The sequence below is a fragment of the Leptodactylus fuscus genome, chromosome 5 (genome assembly GCF_031893055.1).
Source record: "Leptodactylus fuscus isolate aLepFus1 chromosome 5, aLepFus1.hap2, whole genome shotgun sequence".
Taxonomy (NCBI): domain Eukaryota; kingdom Metazoa; phylum Chordata; class Amphibia; order Anura; family Leptodactylidae; genus Leptodactylus; species Leptodactylus fuscus.
This window is the reverse complement of record NC_134269.1, coordinates 102,964,276-102,983,468: the sequence shown is the minus strand read 5'-3', so window position 1 is coordinate 102,983,468 and position 19,193 is coordinate 102,964,276. Positions and strand designations below refer to the sequence as shown.

Here is a 19,193-nt window from a genome sequence, read left to right as displayed (position 1 = left end):
CTGAAACAGGAAAGGGCCTCCCTAAACAATTGCTAGAAAGTTGGAAGTGTACAGTCTAAAATGTCTTTTGTCTACATGAGTTTGGTTAGTTGTGTAGTGTCATTGTCATTTGTATAGCAGCAATTGGCATAAGAGTAGACAATAGAGATAACATCATGATTACCATTGTTCGGTGGTAAAGTGGTGACAGATCCGCTAAAGCTGGCCATACATATAAGATTGCTGCACACTCCGCTCGCTCGACAGATTGCACTGTTTATTTAAATGAAGAGAGAAGTATTGAGCCTCTGGCAGACTCCTCCGGCAGCGTGTTATCTCCCAAGGGAACAAATTATTGGGCTTGTTGAAATGAATTGAATCTAGTCTACAGATCAAGGTGTACCAATTACTGAGAAACATCTACATTTCCAAGGACAAAAAATTGTTAAAGCAGAATGTAAAGAGTTTGCTACAGCTGTGAAATTTGCTGAGCTACAATTGGGCCATTTTACATAGTGTTTTTCTAAATGTATTCACAGTAGAGAATTGGTTCACATGAAGCACTTCCCAGTAACATGCTGTACTCTTTATTTCCATCAGGCTTCTTCTCGAGCTTCTGGAGCTTTTGTTTGATAAATTTAATGCAGTGGCCTCTGCTCATTCGGTGGTCCTGGGATACCTGCAAGACACTGTGGCTTCTCCCACTAGTCAAGATGGGGACATTAAACTGTATGACATGGCCGAGGTGTGGGTAAAGATTCAAACTGTTATCCAGGTAATATTTTACATTACAGCTCTGGTAATGATATTGATGTTAATGTAATGTGACTTTTGAGGGAGAGGTTAAAAAGACTTTGGAGGGATTTAGTAACTTTTCGTTGAATTTTTTTCCTTTTTTGTTTTGCCTCTGCCGGTTTTAGCTTGTGCTCAGATGGAACAGAACAAGGGATAGGGCGATACTAATGTAAACCTAGTGAAACTTGTCAGGATTGCTGTCAGTTTCACCGTAAAAATAAATAATAATAATAAAAATGGTATCAACTAATTAGTATTAAATTCCGATTACTAATAGCACTGATATTTGTAGGTTTTTGTTGGCAGCCATACTCGGTGTGCCCTATGATTATTTTATTGTATTGGTTTTCCTGTTATGTTGTAATTGAGGTGTGCAAAGAAACCACAGGGAACGGAGTTTAACTCTTTGGCAGCCACAAAGAAAGTGGGGTGAGGCCACAAAGAACCTTAAAAGACTTGGTCTTTTATCATACACTATTACAAGCTGATCTTATATGGATTTCAGAAATTTCCGTTTTCCAAAGATACCTAGGGAAAAGCCTTGGTTGAGCATACATTGCTGTTTAACCATATTCCATTTTAAGGCTAAATTCACATTACATGAAAATCAGCAGAGAGTAAAGTCTTGCACAGAGGACTTTCCTCACTGCTGGTTTCAATGTAAATACAGCGGACATCCGGAAGAACCCATTATAGTCTATGGAGTCTTTGGGTAACGGCTGCTTTAGCAGCCCAACTCTCCATCATTCTTGTCCCCCGGCAGAACAAACAATGAAGAGCCCAGTGCAACTTAGCCTAAACGGTATATTCAATATACAAAACAAAGACTTTATCCATCTGGAGTAACCCATTAAAGTTGCAGGTCTTTTGCATGGTTTGTCTGTATTTTTTATTCTTTAGTCGGTATATTTTTACATTGCATGGAACAAAATAAAGTAAACAAATAATAACATTTGACTAGATACCCAAGGAGATCCATATTGTAAATGACACCCAAAAGAAAATTTACTAGTCTAATATAATAAAGCTGGGCATAGCCGAGGGGTAGCTGGCATGACCACTGAGACCACCCAGAAAGGGGTGCAGCCAGAAATGGAAGCGCAGATACTGGACTCTTCATCAGTCCATCCCAAACCATCCAAGTGGTGGTGGGGGTATGTGAGGAGAATTAGGAATCCTTTAAGAGGAGGCACTGAAATGCATCTGTTTTCTTTGTATTTTTTTATCACATCTAGAGGGTATTGTTTGGTGATATTGAAATTTAAAATCAAAGGGGAAGAGCAAAAAAGTTTCCAATTCCAGATTAACATATACTATGCTCTTTGTGCCAGCTAGTTGTCAGATTCCATTGATTTCAATAGAACTGCATTTTTCAGTCATTTCGATCTGCTGGACTAAATTGCTGTTAGCAGCAATTGCTTTAGTGTTATTAGAGTAAAATCGCTTAGTGTAACAGTTTGCTAAGTTGGAAAAATTATCTTACAGCATGATTTCATTGGGAAACATGGTCAGTAATGTTAATGCGACCTCCGCTGCAGGAGAGTCCTTTTAATTTGGGACAGGTTAATGCTTTTCACTGTTTTATCACTAAGCATGGCAGTAACTGTTTCTGTAAATGTTTTCCTTTTTTAATTAAACCCTAATTTACTTAGAACTGTGTTCCAATGTTCTTAATTAAAGTGATTACTTTTTTCCTCAAGTAATGCACCTCGAATACAAATTGCAGGGTGTTTTTCAGACATGCCCAGGTTGTCATTTTTATTATATGCAGCCTCCTTATTCAATTTCTCTCTGAAGATAATTGGCTTTAATGTACTCACTGCAGCACAAATCAAGCTTTCAGTGTTATTTATTGCAGCCGTATCGGTGCTTCTGCTTGCTTTGCTTCCATATTTGGAAAGAATGAGTATAAAAATATGCTGCACCTTAGAATAGTTATGAATCAAAACAGCAGGAACACCTAGGAAACAGATGTCAGATACTCTTCATTCTCTTTAAATTCATCATTGTACTCGAGTAATGAAATACAAGAGTCTGTCTCCTTGTCTGTGGCTTGAATCTTTCCTTCAAAGTTAATAGAAAAACCTGCTTTCATCAGGGCACCGACATTTAATTGCTGACAGAATGAAAGCTTTTTATCAGCGTGATTACTGATAATATTTAAAGGGATTGTCGGGTTGTCCCCTTTTAGATTTCTTTTATTTATTTATGAGAATAGAAAATGAAACACATTTTTTTTATACACTTGCATTTAAAATTATGCTGATCTACCTCTCTGAAAAGCTACATCTCATGGATTGGACTAAAGATGACGTTAGTCATGTGACTCTCCTTGCACACATGTAATGTCATCCATGGTATTCAGTTACCACTCCCCAGGTAATTCACAGGTGAATAGTAGTTTATAGAAAGGATGAACATATACATAATTTTTGACATCATTACTTCATCATCGGTATACAGTATGTACAGTATTTCTACAGCATCTCATCATGTCTCTGTGTACATACAGTATTACTACAGCATCACAACGTGTAGTCAGTGCAAATACAGTTTTACTACAGCACATTATCATCATTTTCCCTTAAGTGATCTGACGACTCTGCTTTTATCTGCTTTGCCCCTTCTGGCGCTAGGTGGGAGTTATTGCTTTTATTCAATGATTGTAGTTGATTATAGCTCTGTTTCTTGTCAGTGGTGAGCAACCAGTTAATACAAGCTGTAATTCATCAAAAACTCTTTCCCGATATCGGGTCTTTGAACATGGCATTCGCTCAGTAGCAGAGTGAGTGCCATAACTGCCGAGTCTCCATCTTTGCTTTCATATTTCTTTTTGCTCAGCTATTAACTCTTTCCCTACCCCCCATAGATGTCCAAGGACATATGTATTACGTCCTGGCTCCTTATGTCAGTTTCTCAGGATCTGTTATGTCTATGAAGATGATCTAGGATTAATTTTGAGATCAACATAATAGCCCTTATAGATCTGGAGCAATTCGCTGGTGAAAATATTGTTCGGCATGGAGATCTCAACGTGATCTCAATTCCCGACTGCATTTTTAACAGCAAATCTCTCAGAATCTGTTACTGAAGTCCATGTTACCTCTTCCTCCTGGAGTCATGTTATTGGCGCTATGACCCAGACGTTTACCATCATTTACTCAGATATGAACGAAACACCTGGACTTCCAGTAGGTCATCAAATTTGGAATTATGGCTCTCTAACACTAGTAATGATGAACCGCGGGAACTTCAGAGGTTGCGTCTGTAATTTGTGAGCAATAAAACGGCCATATTACACCAATCAGAAACCAGCCCTAGCCGTATCACATTACTTAGGTATAGAGATTACAATTATTCATTAGACTTACAGTTTTTATAGGGGGATAGAAAATTATATTCTTATATACAGTAAGTTCTTATTTAATTTACATGTACAAAATTGTTTGGCGCATTTCTGCGATTTTGGTGTTTCCTTAACACATGAAAGACAAAAACAAAACCTGTATGTGTGTGGGTGGTATGTATGAATTCCTCACATCTTGCAGTTTTTTTGAAATTACATTTTTTATTTTTTTATTTTTGCCGGAAGGGGCTGCTCGTGCCGGCACTTTAGTGGAAAATTTGAATTTTTTTGTAATTTTTGCTTGTAATCTCTGTTTACTGCAAATTTACATGAATGTGGTTGTATATATGAAATATTAAGTTGTGTTTTTATATATGGTATGCTATGCTGTATGATAGAAACTGCTCATCAATAGTTAGTGACCGACATTTCTTTCGCTGTAGAGAGTGTCCATCATACAGGAACTCCTGCATATTTTATCTGGTCAGAGTCACATTTTTTTGTTCTATAAGCTTATATTCCTAGGCAACCATTCACCACTCTTAAGATGCCCATACACATTCAATAGCTGTCAACTGAATGTTTTTTTGGCTAATGGTTGTTCCTTCAAATTTCCTCCTACATATTCATTCTTTGGTTTGGCCAAGAATTCTCATATTTCTTTTGGAGGAATGAAAAAAACTGCACCAAGAAACATATGGGGGTGACTTAGTTCCAATAGGGAAAAAGAATTGGGAATTTTACAATTCAGCATGGGTGACCCTTCTAACCCGGGCCATCTGCCATCAAGAGATGGATGGGAGGCCATGAAACACTTCAGAAATGGTAGGTTTTGACTGGAAAACATCAGCTCTGCGTGTATCTGTTCCCTATGGGTAGAGGGAAGAAAGCCACTTCCAGACACCTTTCAAGACACCCATACACTTCTTAATGTATTGTGTTTGGGTAGCTGAAGGCGTGTCTTATATTTGTATAGATTTACCTCCATTACTAAAAATTCTAGACTCAAAGATTTGTTTATGCTCTAGTGTACGAACCAGTAGGAAGTCTTGAGAGTGCTGTGTAAATCATTCAGTTTGTTGCATGGACATTTGTCTTTTGACTCATTAAACCCTATGTCCAGAGCTGAAAACCAGAGATCATTAAGTATTAGTTTCCTAATTTTGGAACCAGGGTGTGGGACATGCACACTGCCATGAATAACACAACACCTCTTGCCAGTTCCTTCCAGGCCGAGAAGCTCTTAATTGCTCACTGCCTACAGTAACCCTCCTTCTGGGTAAACATTGCGTTTCATATGTCTTAACTCCTCATCACTAAAGCGCTCTGTCATTTTGCTTGTGGCAGCCAGGCTGACAGATTGCAGGTCGGACATGCCCTCTCCTCTGCTTTACATGCGTGGTGACAGAGCGTTTAATTGTTGCTCGCTTGCAATGAATATTCATGGTTCACAGAACAACACAATTAAGCGCTCAGTTGTCACAACAAAACTCACTGCCGCCTTTTAGTGAATGAGACCTGGAAAAACTATCAATGAGCCTGAGTAATTCAGCTCTAGGGATGTGGACAAGGACGCATTAGGAAGAGGTTTGTGCTGGGAATAAAGATGAGAAAAGAAAGAGTGATCTTATAAGTGTTGAATATACATGAAATATCAACTTAAAGTTTGACCTAAATCAAAATTGTTCCTGATTCATCGGGTATTTTACCTTGATTACAATTAACGGAGATTACAGTAAACGCACCCCTTTTACACTATGAGAATGTGTTGGGCAAACCTTATGAGATTTGTGTTTTGATGTTCGCATGGCGGTTTCGTTCTCGAATAACATGGACAAACCGTAACTGCTGCTATTCTCTATGGTCAGAGGCTTTGAGTATAATAAACAGATAAGGGAAGGTGATCAAACATAAAGAAAAAAATAGTGTTACTCACCTCTCTTGGGCTCCAACATGACTCCCTGCGGTTTTCCACTGAGGCATGTAATTGGGCCTCAGCCATCACATGGGTCATGTAAGGTTGTGACACTTGCATCTGTATGTCACAATGCCACACGAGCAGCTCAGGCCTCAGCGGTTCCTGACATTAGTCAGAAACGCCGAAGACAGCTGGGAATGACACTGGAGCCCAGGAGAGGAGAGTAACACTGTTCTGTAAGTTTGAACAGCTTCCCTGGGACTCCGCTTATTATTCTATATGTTCTGAAGAGGACCCCACAGTATAATAGCAATTTTGGTTTGGTCATGTTCAGTCCGAACAAAACCACCTGGTGAACCTTGTAAACATTGTAATAATTGAATCAAAATAACCAATGCAAACAAAATCTCATTGGTTACCTGCTTGATGTTTGTTTCCTTTAAAATAAATTAAAAATTAAACTTACAGTAAATGCGAATCTTCTTCATAGAATTCTGTCTCCTGACATAAAGTATCTTTGGCTGCAGAAAATGATACTGCTGGGTTAAATCTGAACGCATAAAGGACTACACCAGCTTTCCTTGGCCCCTGTGGGTATAATGGGGCAGCAGCTACTGTGCTTATCTTTGTGGCCAACATTCCTCTCATTATTGCTCTGCTGAAGATCTCTGTCCAGAGATTTGTCTGTGTCACGTGGCTTAAGATGAGAGATACTTTGAGGGTGGGGTTATCAAGACTGGTGTTTTTGTATATTGGCCTTGATTACTCCCTCCGCCTCCAGAGGGTTGCCTGATTTATGATGAGGCTCACAGCTTGCCCTCATTGTGCCTCTTTTCAGAAAGTGGACCACAGAAGTGTAGGATGTATAAATAAATGTGCTTGATAAATCCTTGCTCTGCTGTCAGAACTGAATAGGTACAAGTAGATGGAGACTTTGTTATATTCCCTATTGAAGAAAAATGCTTGTTTCTCCATTTATAAGGCTACTTTCCTACCCTCTCCTTCCACCCATTCTGTTATCACTAATAGAACCAGTGTCCAGATGGGATGGACTGGTATTATCACAAACATATGAAGATATAGCTTCCCTTAGAAGTCAGTAGAGATTAAGAAATATTCCTATAGCTTGCATCTGTATGTCACAATGCCACATGAGCAGCTCAGGCCTTCCTATAGCTAACTCTCTACCACTCAGACATACTCTCTACCAACTCACTGTACAATACACTGCTATGTGATGCCTTGTACTAATGTCCATGGAGTAGAGCATTAATGTAATATTCTAACTGCAAAGGTATGTTACAGAATACCTATAGAAATACAAGAACAGTACTGGAGAAAATGTTAGATTTGTATTGTGGTTATATCAAGATAGATTATAAATCTTATGCAAGTGCTGTAAGAGCCATCCTTTCTAAACTTATGTTATGGAAGATATTTGCTTTGTTGCTGCCTCCATTTATTAAAAATGAAGTGCTCTACGAGAAATAAATGTAGGGTATAAACTGCAGAGTAGGCAGTGTCAGTAATTTAATTTACCATTTTTTACACTATTATAGAACATTTTATTCACAATTGTTTTGCGAAGGGCTGTAAGCCAATAGACAAGATAATGTGCTAATATAGTGTTACTGCCTTCAAATATCATAGAATTCTTTCATCATTTTCTTCAAAGGTATTAGTAAAATCATCTCTTTTGGGTCTTCAGTGTTTATCCGTTTAGAGTAACTTAGCGCAGCTTGTAATGGCATTCTGCCTGATCTCTCCTGTAAAGAATACCTTAGCTATTCTGCCTTTTTGGCATTAGACCATTTCAAGCATTGACACCTAACAAGATCCCTTTCAACCTCTAAAGGGGTCATTCTCATCCCTTTTAGTATGATCTTCACTGCTTTGGATACTCTTATGTTTGCTAACAGATATCCAGGTTCCGGTGCATGAAAGGCCCTATAATCGCATAAGCTGAGCAGCAGGCTCACCATGGGATTAAGCTTTGCTTCTAGATGCCGAAAAGTACATCTGATCTTTTTTTCTTGCAGACTTTAGTGCAGCAAAACATGAATATAATGTTTGATATGTCTACTACAGTCGTGGGTTACTTGCATCATCATTGCATTAGCTGAAAACACTGTATGGTTCAAGCGTAAATTACACAAGGTGTTTTGTAATTGATACTATGTTAATGGTCACAGATCTGTAGAAAGAAGTACATTTGTCAGTGTACCATATGTTCTTTATTGTCCTTACTCGTGTTTCCAGTCCTGGTACAGCTGAAGAACTCAAAAATGCGTAGCACATGCTTTATAAAGGGAAAACATCCAGCTGAACAAGTTGCTCTTACAATTTCATCAGAGCTGCTCTCTGGAACCTTTTAACTTATGGCCTATCCTTAGAATAGGCATAGGTCATCAATTGAAGATACGCAAAGGTCTGATACCGACGGATCAGCTGCGCCACTGCAATGTAATATCATGCTCATCAGTCACATAGCCTGATCACTGCTCAGTCCCATTCCAGTGAATGGACTGAAGCACGATATTAAGTACATCCACTGTACAACTGTATGGGACTGTGCTTGGTAAGTACTCAAGAGACTGCAACCTCTTTAAAAAGCTCGTTGGTTGGAAGCATTATCTGGTTCCATCAAAGATGACCTCTGTGGAGGAGACCTACCACCTGATCACTTTAGCTACTTGTATTGATCAGCATTTCAGGGAACGCCTCAAAGAGAGATCGCCAATGAAAGGAGAGCCCCACAGATGACCTCCTCATTCCAAGATTCTATTTTGTTTTTGCCTCCTCAATTTCCTCTCCTGATGAACACCAGTGTAGGCACCAGGATTACCTCTGTCTGTGTTGTAGTGGCAAGGAATACCATGTCCGTAACTGTCACTCCAAGCTAGGATACAATCAGCTTGAGGTGGTACGAGTCTCTGCTTATGTAGAGAGGTTCCCTCTCCCAAGCTGTAATTTCCAGTAAAACCCATGTACCAATAAAATCTTCTGGGTTTCGGTTCTTCTGGCACTTTCATTTATGGAGCTCTAATTGATCATTATTATCTGATTCCTACAGTGCATTTGAAGAAACCTTTGGTGGCCTCTGTCAATGGACAACCCCTCCTTGAGGTAACCCAATTTGCTACAGTACTCCTTAAAGGAGCACGATCATTGGGAAAAGTCATTTTTAGTTATGCACATACTTGCTTAGCCTTTAGAAAGGCTATTCCACACATACCTTTTGTATGTAAATTGTCTCAGTAGTTTTTGAATCAGTCAGTTTTTATTCATATACTAATCAGTCTTCTCTGTGCACCCGGAAGTGTCTGTGTGTACTGTCTTCTCTATGTGTATGAGAGCAGGGAGACTGCTGTGCTGATGACTCATCTGCATTTATTTACATGGATAGATTCCTGATGTTTTAGCCTTTAACTACCATGATGCATTTCAGTTCACTCAGGCCCCCTCTCATTCCCTTCCTCACAACCCTGTTTTCTTAACTAGCCTGAAAACATAAAACTGGAAATAGGCTTGATCTTGAAAGGGTTAAACAATCCATTTAGTCATTACACTGCAGTGCAAATGCATCTCTCTCCTTATCCATGTGTAGGAAATATATAATATACATATGCATACTGAAGGCACAGGGGAGGTTAATTAGCATATGAATAAAAACGGACTTATTCAAAAACTACTGAGGCAATTTGCATACAAAAGGTACGTGTGAAATAGCCTTTCTAAAGTATATGCTTAGCAAAAATGACTTTTCCCAATGATAGAGCCCCTTTAAGTGTCCTTCCTCCCCTGCAGCTTGAAGACCTAATGTGCTCACCAGTGGGCCTTTCAAGATGCGGTCTATTTATATTTTCCCAGTCCTCAGCACAGTGTCTGAACAATATAGGATCTTATCTAGATGGTTCCTGTGAAGGTTATTGCTTCTGCGTTGATGCTTGACTCACCAATTACTGAGTTTGTCCATTTTTTTTTCTTTTTTTTACTTTTCTGCTGATTCTGTTGCCCTCACTTTCTGTGTGTGACCTTTTAAATCAAATCAAACAAGCTTTATTGGCACGTCCGAATAGATATTTGGCATTGCCAAAGCTAGTAAAGTAGGGGGGGATGGGGAGAGTTGGGGTTGGGGGAGGGTGGTGGGTGGTTTGGGGTATAACAGTCTGTGGGGTCTTGTGGGTGGAGGGTTTAATAGTCCTTGGGTGGTGGGGGGTTTGATAGTCCATGTGTCTCATCTTCCTCTTGTTTGGTGACAGCTGGACACGTATTGGGCAGCGATCTCCACAATGGCCTCCTCTTCTCCCAGTAGGATGTAGAGTTTCTTCTTCTCATCTGCGGATGTGAAGTCAGGGATGTGGGCAGAGAGTCTTTGGTAGTAGACGGCCCTCACAGCTGAGTATTTGGTGCAGTATGGCAGGAAATGGGTCTCGTCTTCTAGGGCCCCTTGGTCGCAGTGTTGGCACAGTCTGTTCTCCCGTGGCTTGTACGTCTGCCTGTGCCGCCCCATTTCAATCTCTAGTTTGTGGGCGCTCAGTCTGTACCAGCTCAGTGTCTGTCTGTGTTTGGGTTGGGGTATTCTCTCCAGGTAGGTGGCCATGGTGTAGTCCTTTTGCAGGGATTGGTACATGGTGAGTTTCTTGGAGTTATTTATTTTGTTTCTCCATTATTCGATGTACTGCGCTCTGTTTGCCTCTGTGGTCGCCTTTATTTCAGCCTTGGTTATCATCTGTTGGTGTTTTTGGTTTGGTGGTTGGCTGTTGTTTGGTTGGGGGTGTTGGGTTTGCTCGGGTCTCTGTGGCTTAGCCATGCTTTGTGGTGGTAGGAGTCGGGGTTGCTCCCCTGGATGTGTGCCTGGAAAGCTAGCGCCCTCTTCTGTATGGTGAGCCACAGGGGGAGCCTGCCTAGCTCTGCCCTGCAGGCCATGTTGGAGGTGTTGCGATGGACATGGAGCAGGTATTTGCAGAACTCCAGGTGGAATATCTCTGTTGGGCTAGAGTCCCATTTTGGCTGGTCTGGGTAGGTGGCTGGGCCCCAAACCTCACTGCCATAGAGGAGGATAGGGGCGATGACTGCGTCAAATATCTTCAGCCAGACCCTCACCGGTGGTTTGAGGTAGTACAGTTGTCTTCTGATGGCATAGAAGGTTCTGCAGGCTTTCACTTTCAGGGTTTCTATTGCTGCTTTGAAACTTCCTGATTGGTTGAGCTGCAGCCCCAGGTAGGTGTAGCTGTTGGTTTTCTCCAGTGTGGAGCTGTTCAGTGTGAATTGTGGTGTGGGGGCTTTATTGTGGCCCTTCTTCTGAAATACCATGACTTTTGTCTTCTTGTGGTTGATGGGTATCTACACCTGTGCAGGGTGTAGATATGGTCTGTGGTGCGGTGGTTTGGCATGAACCCTGCTTGGCTCTTGCTGAGGACCCCATGTTGTGTGAGGAAGGTGAGGATTCTGTTATTGATGATGCTGTTGAACAGGTTCCCCAGCGTGCTGCTGACGCAGATCCCTCTGTAGTTGTCAGGGTTGTATTGGTCTCCATTCTTGTAGAGGGGGTTATGAGGCCTTTGTTCCAGTCTTGTGGGAAGTGTCCTGCATTGAGGACGAGGGCGAATAGTTTTGCCAGTGCCGCGTGTATTGCTGGAGGGCTGTGTTTGATCTTCTCTGGTAGGATGCCGTCAAGGCCGCTGGCCTTTTTGCCTTTCAGCAGGGCAATTCTTTCCTGTATATCTTCTATCTGTCCCTGACCTGTGAACCTGAGCTATCAGTTTGGTCCCTTTTGGCTGGCTTGTTTTCGACTTTGCACACTTGCCAACTTCCACTGATGGTGCAACACATTGACGTCTCTCTAACCTTTGATCATTTGTCACCTATTCCAGGCCCACTCTGAGATGTAGCAACCTGGTAGTCTCCATGCAACAGAAATCAGATCTCTATACAGAGTTTAAAGGATTCATCTTGGGGATGCTTCTTAGACAACACATTGGCAGTGGCCCAAAGCCAAGCCAGTTATGTGGCACAGTGGGTCCAACACTTCGGTTCTTCTGTCCTGATGGGAACATCAGGCTGTGCCTGAACAACACCACTTTCTTCATTCTCTACATGAATGCTGGAGATTGCCGAGTACTCTCAGAAAGGAGAACCAGGACTCCCTTCTTAGAATTGTTGGGGGTCCCAAAAGTTAAGCTCCCACTGATCATGAGATTCTCCTGTAGCCTATTGGTAGGGGATAACATCATAACATGTACAACCAATCTTTAAGAAGGGCTGTGCAATCAGTAAGCCATAGCACCAACTACTCCCTTTTCCTACAGCCCTACTTTTACTCCAACTCTGACACCTGCTGACACCTTGCTGATGGCCTCTGTCAGACAGACATAGTAAAGCTGGTGAATGACTTTGAGGAAAAATAAATATGCAATTAATTAATATTTATTAGAGATGAGCGAGTACTGTTCGGATCAGCCGATCCGAACAGCACGCTCCATAGAAATGAATGGATGCACCTGGTACTTCCGCTTTGACGGCGGCCGGCCGCTTAACCCCCCGCATGCCGGCTACGTCCATTCATTTCTATGCGAGCGTGCTGTTCGGTTCGGCTGATCCGAACAGTACTCGCTCATCTCTAATATTTATTAATTATATAATATATTTTAAAATAACGAGTAAGTTGGTCCTGACTTTACGCACTCTATGTTTTTGAACATACTTGCTTACAATTTATGTATAGGTTTGTTTTGTTTTTGTTTTTTTAAAAATAAAGTTGTGTATTTTGTATTGAGATAACAGCACAGGAGCCTGGTGTAAAACTCTATTCTTGATAATTGTGAGATGTGCCCAACTGAATGTGTTTGGGAGGAAGATGTAATTCCTGAGTGTGTTATAATGGTGTCTGTCAGATCAATGCAGGGAGGCTGTTAATGGTACGTTTTACTTTTAGGTGCACAATGACTTTATGTTTGGACTTTGACCGCTTCTTTCTTTAGACATTTTTACACATGCTCTTATTAGGCTTTTACTTTAGGGAATGGAATCATTAGGTTAAGGCAAACTTTTGCTCGTTCCAGAAAAAATGCATTTTAGGGCAATTATAAATGGCTTGAGGCTGCTCTTATAGAGTGCCTGCAGCAGAACAGTCAGATATAATAGGTCCCTATATTTCTTATGACTTGAGGGAGGATCAGAGTGAAGCTAACTTCAGACTACACCGAGAGTGGAAGATACAGCCTAGGTGAATGTCTGGAAGAATAAAGCTTTGCTTGTTATAGTGAAATCTGTCTGTTGCAAAAGCTCTCAAGGTCGTGTCTACCAAGAACGACCTTGGTATTTTTTTTAAATGTATAAAGTTTGGTATCTTTATTTTTTTATTTTTTTTTATTCCTCCTCCTTCTTCTTCCTATTTGATGTAGTGCTATTACAGTAAGCATAACTAGTCTGGTAAGACAGAATGGAATCCTTTTTTTTTATTTATAGCTTCAATCTTTCTATGACGTTAAGTAGAAATATATGTAAAGGTTATTTTAGTTTTGGTTATGTTGTATTCTCAATATTGTTTTAAATATTCCATAACTTTGTAATAATATACATCAATGGAACGTTTTCCATTGAGATGCCTGTAACTTGCAAATTATTGTTTAATGATAACAGCGATTAATTGTGATATATGTCTCAACTGCTGCAACATCAAGTATTAAACGCCTTTTATTTATAATTTAAAAAAATAAATAAATCTATCAATAGTTTACAGGTAGCTCCATTTCACCTTTTTTTTCTTTTCTTTTTAATAACCCCCCCCCAAACAAAAAAAAAAATGCTTAGATGTGTATTATTTCTTAAGTGTCACTTTGGAGTTCCATGTAAAATACAGTTTTATTAAAGGAGCTCTATCATAGAAAGGCTATTTCACACCAACCTCTCGTTTCGAATAGCACGCACCCATAGGAATGAATGGATGCAGCCGACACGCAGGGGGTTAAGCGGCCGGCCGCCGGCAAAGTCAACGTGCCGGCAAAGTCAACGTGCCGGCCGCTTCCATTCATTCCTATGGGTGTGTGCTATTCGAAACGGCCGTTTCGAATAGTAGTCGCTCATCTCTACATATGAATAAAAACGGTCTCATTCAAAAACTACTGAGGCAATTTACATAAAAAAAGGTATGCGTGAAATTGCCTTTCTAAAGTTTATGCAAGTATGTGCTTAGCTAAAAATGACTTTTTCCAATGATAGTGCCCCTTTAAGACGACGATTTGTAAGTTAAAACCATTGAAAATTGAGACCATAAGGCTCCATGCACATGAATATATGCTTTGTTAGTGTGCTAGTCGTGTTTTTCATGGCTATCTAGCGCACTGCCCCATATTTTTTATGACCTCATACGCACGCCATGGGAATTATCACAGGTGTATATATGGGGTCATGATTCCGGGTGAAAACGCACAAAATGTCCTATACCAGCCAGTCAATCAGGCTCAGTGAAGCAAATCAGTGGGTCGGTAGAGGCGCCATAGCACATGGGTATAATCCATGTGCTGTTTTACTACGGACCCCGCACATTTGCATGTTTGTGTTCATGTAGCCTAACTCAATGGAAAACTAGTAGTTTGTTCTTAAGGGCTTAAAATGTTAACATTTTGTATTAAAGGAAAATGAAAGAAAAATCATCAGATAACAATATATGAATGAACTGACTGAAAAGTATTACATATCACCTGGTGTTCAAACTGGGCAGCTTATAGTGGCCCAGATAAAGAGAAGTATAGAATATATAGTACTATACTGTAGAAAGGCGCTGCTAGTCATTGAATCACTGCATGCACTTCGCAAATACAGGGATTTTACTAGTGAAATGACCAGGCTGATATTAGGGTATAAATTTGCAAGATTTTTAAGCTGAAATTATTGTATCACTGTAGTCTATGAAGTACAAAATGTGCAGTTGAAGAATGCCTTTGCTAGCAGAATGAACCTATCACAAAGAATGAGCTAGCCTTATTCATGATTTTACATTAGCCTATTAATTTGGCACACATTGCCATTGCTGATTCACAAATCATTGATTCTGATTGGATAGCCTACAATAAGTGCCATATCCCCTAGCCAATAGCAGTGTGAGACATTTTTTTTTTTTATTCTATCTAATAGTTGTAATTTTTTTTTTTAATTATTATGTTTAACTACTGTACTTATTAGACCCCCTAGCATCTGATCACTAATGCAATACATTACAATTCTAATGCATTGCAGAATACCGGCATATGTATGACTGGCTACATAAAGCCTTCAATAAGCTCCTGGCTGTCATGGCAACAGATTGCCAACCCCATGTGCCACGGGAAAAATGACACTTGGGTACAGCTTTGTCTGAGGTGCTGGTGAACTTAATGCCCGCGAACAGTGCTGGTATTGATCATGGGCATAAGCGGCAGGTTTTTGCTGTATAATACAGCAAAGGCACTTGGCTATTGCAGCAGTTCAGTTCTTGAGTGGCCACTATATTTAAATACACAATATCCAGTGTACTATTATGCCCAATGTCAGGAAGGGGTTAAAAATTGATGTTGGCAACACGCAAAAAAAGTTGGGATAGGAACATGTCTACCATTGTGTAGCATCCCTGCTTCTTTCTGCAAAAGTCTGTAAGTGTCTGGGAAGCGTAAACACTAATTGTTGGAGTTTTAGAAGAGGAGCGTTATCTCATTTTTGTATGTTGTAACATTCTAGCTGCTAAATTGTCCAGGGCTGACTTTTCTGGATTTTTCATTCTATAATATGCCAAATGTTTTCTATTGGTGAATGGTTAGGACTGTAGGCAGACCAAAAACAGACAAAGATAGGTCATGTCCTATCTGCTGATGGTCCATTGTGAAATAGCGGTCATATGAATGGCCCCCAATCACAGACATTAAATTTAATGCTGCTGTGTAAAGTCCATTTACCCCTTCCCGACATCCGCCGTAATAGTACAGCGCTGCCAGGAAGGACTTCCCGCAAACCTGTGTGCAGAGCCTGTGTGCGCACCATGCCTTGCGAGTGCCAGCCGTATGTTACGGCTGACAATGTCCTGTAACACCCGCGGTCGGAACCGGGTCTGATCGCGAGTGTTAATCGCTGAGATGCCGGCGGTCATGTTTGACCGCCGGTATCTCAGGAGTTTCGGTATGTAATAGTGCCGATCGGCACCCCCCGCGACTGTTTCGGCGGGTGCCGGTGTTGGTAGTGGGCAGCCCGGGGTCTGATCAGTGACCTTGGGTCTGCCCCATCACTTCCCCCTCCATGTACCTGGTTGATCCTGCCCAAATGGAAGCTGTCAGCCCCGGGGCTGAGATCTCCCTGTACAATGCAATACACATTTATTCCAGTGTACATCTAGTTAAGCAGAGATCAGAAGATCACTGCTTCAATCCCCCATGGGGACAGAAAAAAAGTTAAAATAAGTTTAAAATAAATTAAAAATAAATCCCCAAAAATTAAATTTTCCCATATAAAATGTTGTATGTAAAATAAAGAAAAATAGAAAAAACATTACATATCTGGTATCACCGCGTCCGTAATAATCTGAACAATAAAAATAAAACATTATTTAACCTGAACGGTGAACATCATTAAAAAAAAAACCTAGAAAACCGCACAAAATAATGATTATTCACCACCTTTGCTTTACAAAATGTTCAATAAAAAGTAATGGTCAGATGAAAACCAAAATGGTACCAATAAAAAGCAGAGGTCATCCCGCAAAAAATAAGCCCTCAACCAGCTCTGTCTACCGAAAAATATATGTTATGCCTTTCAGAAGATGGCGATGCAAAAATAATTGATACTATAAATCTTAAAAAATAAATCTAAACCTTACCGACCCGCAGAATAAAGGTAACATGTTACTTATGCTGTACGCTGCACGGGAAAAAAAAATGCTAAAATGCAATGCCAGAATTGATGTTTCCTTTTACATCCCACCCAGAAAGAGTTAATAAAATGTAGTCAATAAGTTACAGGCACCCCAAAATGGTGGCATTGAAAAGTTGCCAGAAAATAAAAATAAAAATCTAGCTTGTACAATGTGAAGACAAAAACCCCAAAAGTCGCCAAATCATTAGGACATAAGTGGCTGTGACTAGAAGGAAATGTATAAGCTGTGTGAGCGTTTTCAGAGGACACCCCATATTTAGAGCTTATGAGAGATAATACACCAGCGCTGACCCCCAGAATGCCCCTCTTCCCCATCTGTGTCATAGGAGCTACTGGGAAAATAGAATGGGATTTGGTGTACCCAATTTAATCCGCACAGCTTACATATTCACTTCGGGGTTACTAATACTCACTACATCACTTGATAAATTATTTGAGGGGTGCGGTTTTCAAAATGGGGTCACTTTCTAGAGGTTTCCACTGTTTTGACACCTCAAGGGCTTTGTAAATGCGACATGGTGCCTGAAACAGATCACAGCCAGATCTGCCCTCTAAAAGCTCTTTGGCGCGCCTTCCCTTCTGCGTCTCGCTGTGTGTCCATATATTAGATTACACCCACGTGGGGTACTATGGTAGTCGGGAGAACTTGCCTAACAAATTGTGGGATGTGTTTTCTCCTTTAACCCCTTGTGAATGTGCAAATTCTAGGGCTAAACGAAAATATTAGTAAAATAAAATCAAATTTGAAAATTTCACCTCCATTTTGTATTAATTTCTGAGGACCTTTCACCACTTTTGGGCACATGCAGTGTTATATACTGCCAGAAACTATGACTGTGATATGAAATCAGCGCACTGTCGGCTTTCTGGCAGTATATAACACTGCATGTGCCCAAAAGTGGTGAAAGGTCCTCTTTAAGCACTTATAGGGTTGAAATACTAGGTATCGTATTTTGCGGACTGTAAGGCGCACCGAACTATAAGGCGCAGCGCTGTCTGGTGCGCCTTATATGTGATTGAAAGCGGCGGCACGCGGACTTTGCCGGCGGCCGCTTAACCTCCCGCGTGCCAGCCGCTTCTATTCATTTCAATGGCACGCTTCCATTGAAATGAATGGAAGCACTTGGCACGCGAGGAGTTAAAGGGATTGTACCATTAACCCCTTCCCGACATGCGCCGTAATAGTACGGCGCATGTCGGGTCTGTAACTATGGCGACCGCCCGGGAGCCGGGCGGCCGCCATAGCCGCCGGGTGTCTACTGCTTTAAGCAGTAGACAACCGGCTCTAATGCCTCCGATCGGTCCGGGCATTAACCCCTTCCGGCGCCGCGGTCAAAGGCCTATGGTCTATGCAGCCTGCAAAAGAAAGGATGCTTTTTTGCAATGCATTGCAATGCATTAGCATTGTAATGCATTGCATTAGTGATCAGACCCCCTGGGGTTCAACACCCCTAGGGGGTCTAATAAATGCAAAAAAAAAAAAAAAAAAAAAAAAGTTAAAAAAAATATAAAAAGAATTAAAAGTTCAAATCACCCCCCTTTCCCTAGAACACATATAAAAGTATTTAAAAACTGTGAAACATATACATGTTAGTTTCCCCGCGTCCGAAATCGCCCGCTCTACAAATCTATAAAAATATTTTTCCTGTTCGGTAAACGCCGTAGCGGGAAAAATAGTCGAAAGTGCCAAACTGCCGTTTTTTCACTGTTTTGATTCTGATAAAAATTTTAATAAAAAGTGATCAAAGCAATAACATTTCCCGAAAATGGTAGAACTAAAAAGTACACCCGGCCCCGCAAAAAAAGACGCCCTATGCATCCCCGTACACTTACGTATAAAAAAGTTACGGCCGTCGGAATATGGCGACTTTTAGAAAAAAAAATTTTTAACACAGTTTTGGAATTTTTTTTAGGGGTCAAAATGTAAATAAAACCATATAAATTTGGTATCCCTGGAACCGTACCGAAACACAGAATATAGGGGACATGTCATTTTGGCTGCACAGTGAACGCCGTAAAACCAAAGCCCGTAAGAAAGTCGCAGAAATGCATTTTTTCTTCAAATCCACCCCATTCTGATAAAAATTTGAATAAAAAGTGATCAAAGTAATAACATTTCCCGAAAATGGTAGAACTAAAAAGTACACCCGGCCCCGCAAAAAAAGACGCCCTATGCATCCCCGTACACTTACGTATAAAAAAAAGTTATGGCCGTCTGAATATGGCGACTTTTAGAAAAAAAATTTTTTAACA

At 40.7% G+C, this 19,193-nt stretch overlaps 1 protein-coding gene across 1 annotated transcript in view; it reads left to right on the top strand.

Moving 5' to 3' along the window:
• The window catches only part of EXOC4 (exocyst complex component 4), a 342,142-nt gene that overhangs the window by 54,289 nt on the left and 268,660 nt on the right, over window positions 1-19,193 (top strand). Inside the window, exon 7 of the mRNA XM_075273922.1 lies at window positions 580-754. Coding sequence (XP_075130023.1) covers window positions 580-754 — 175 coding nt within the window. The remainder of the gene's footprint in view (window positions 1-579; window positions 755-19,193) is intronic.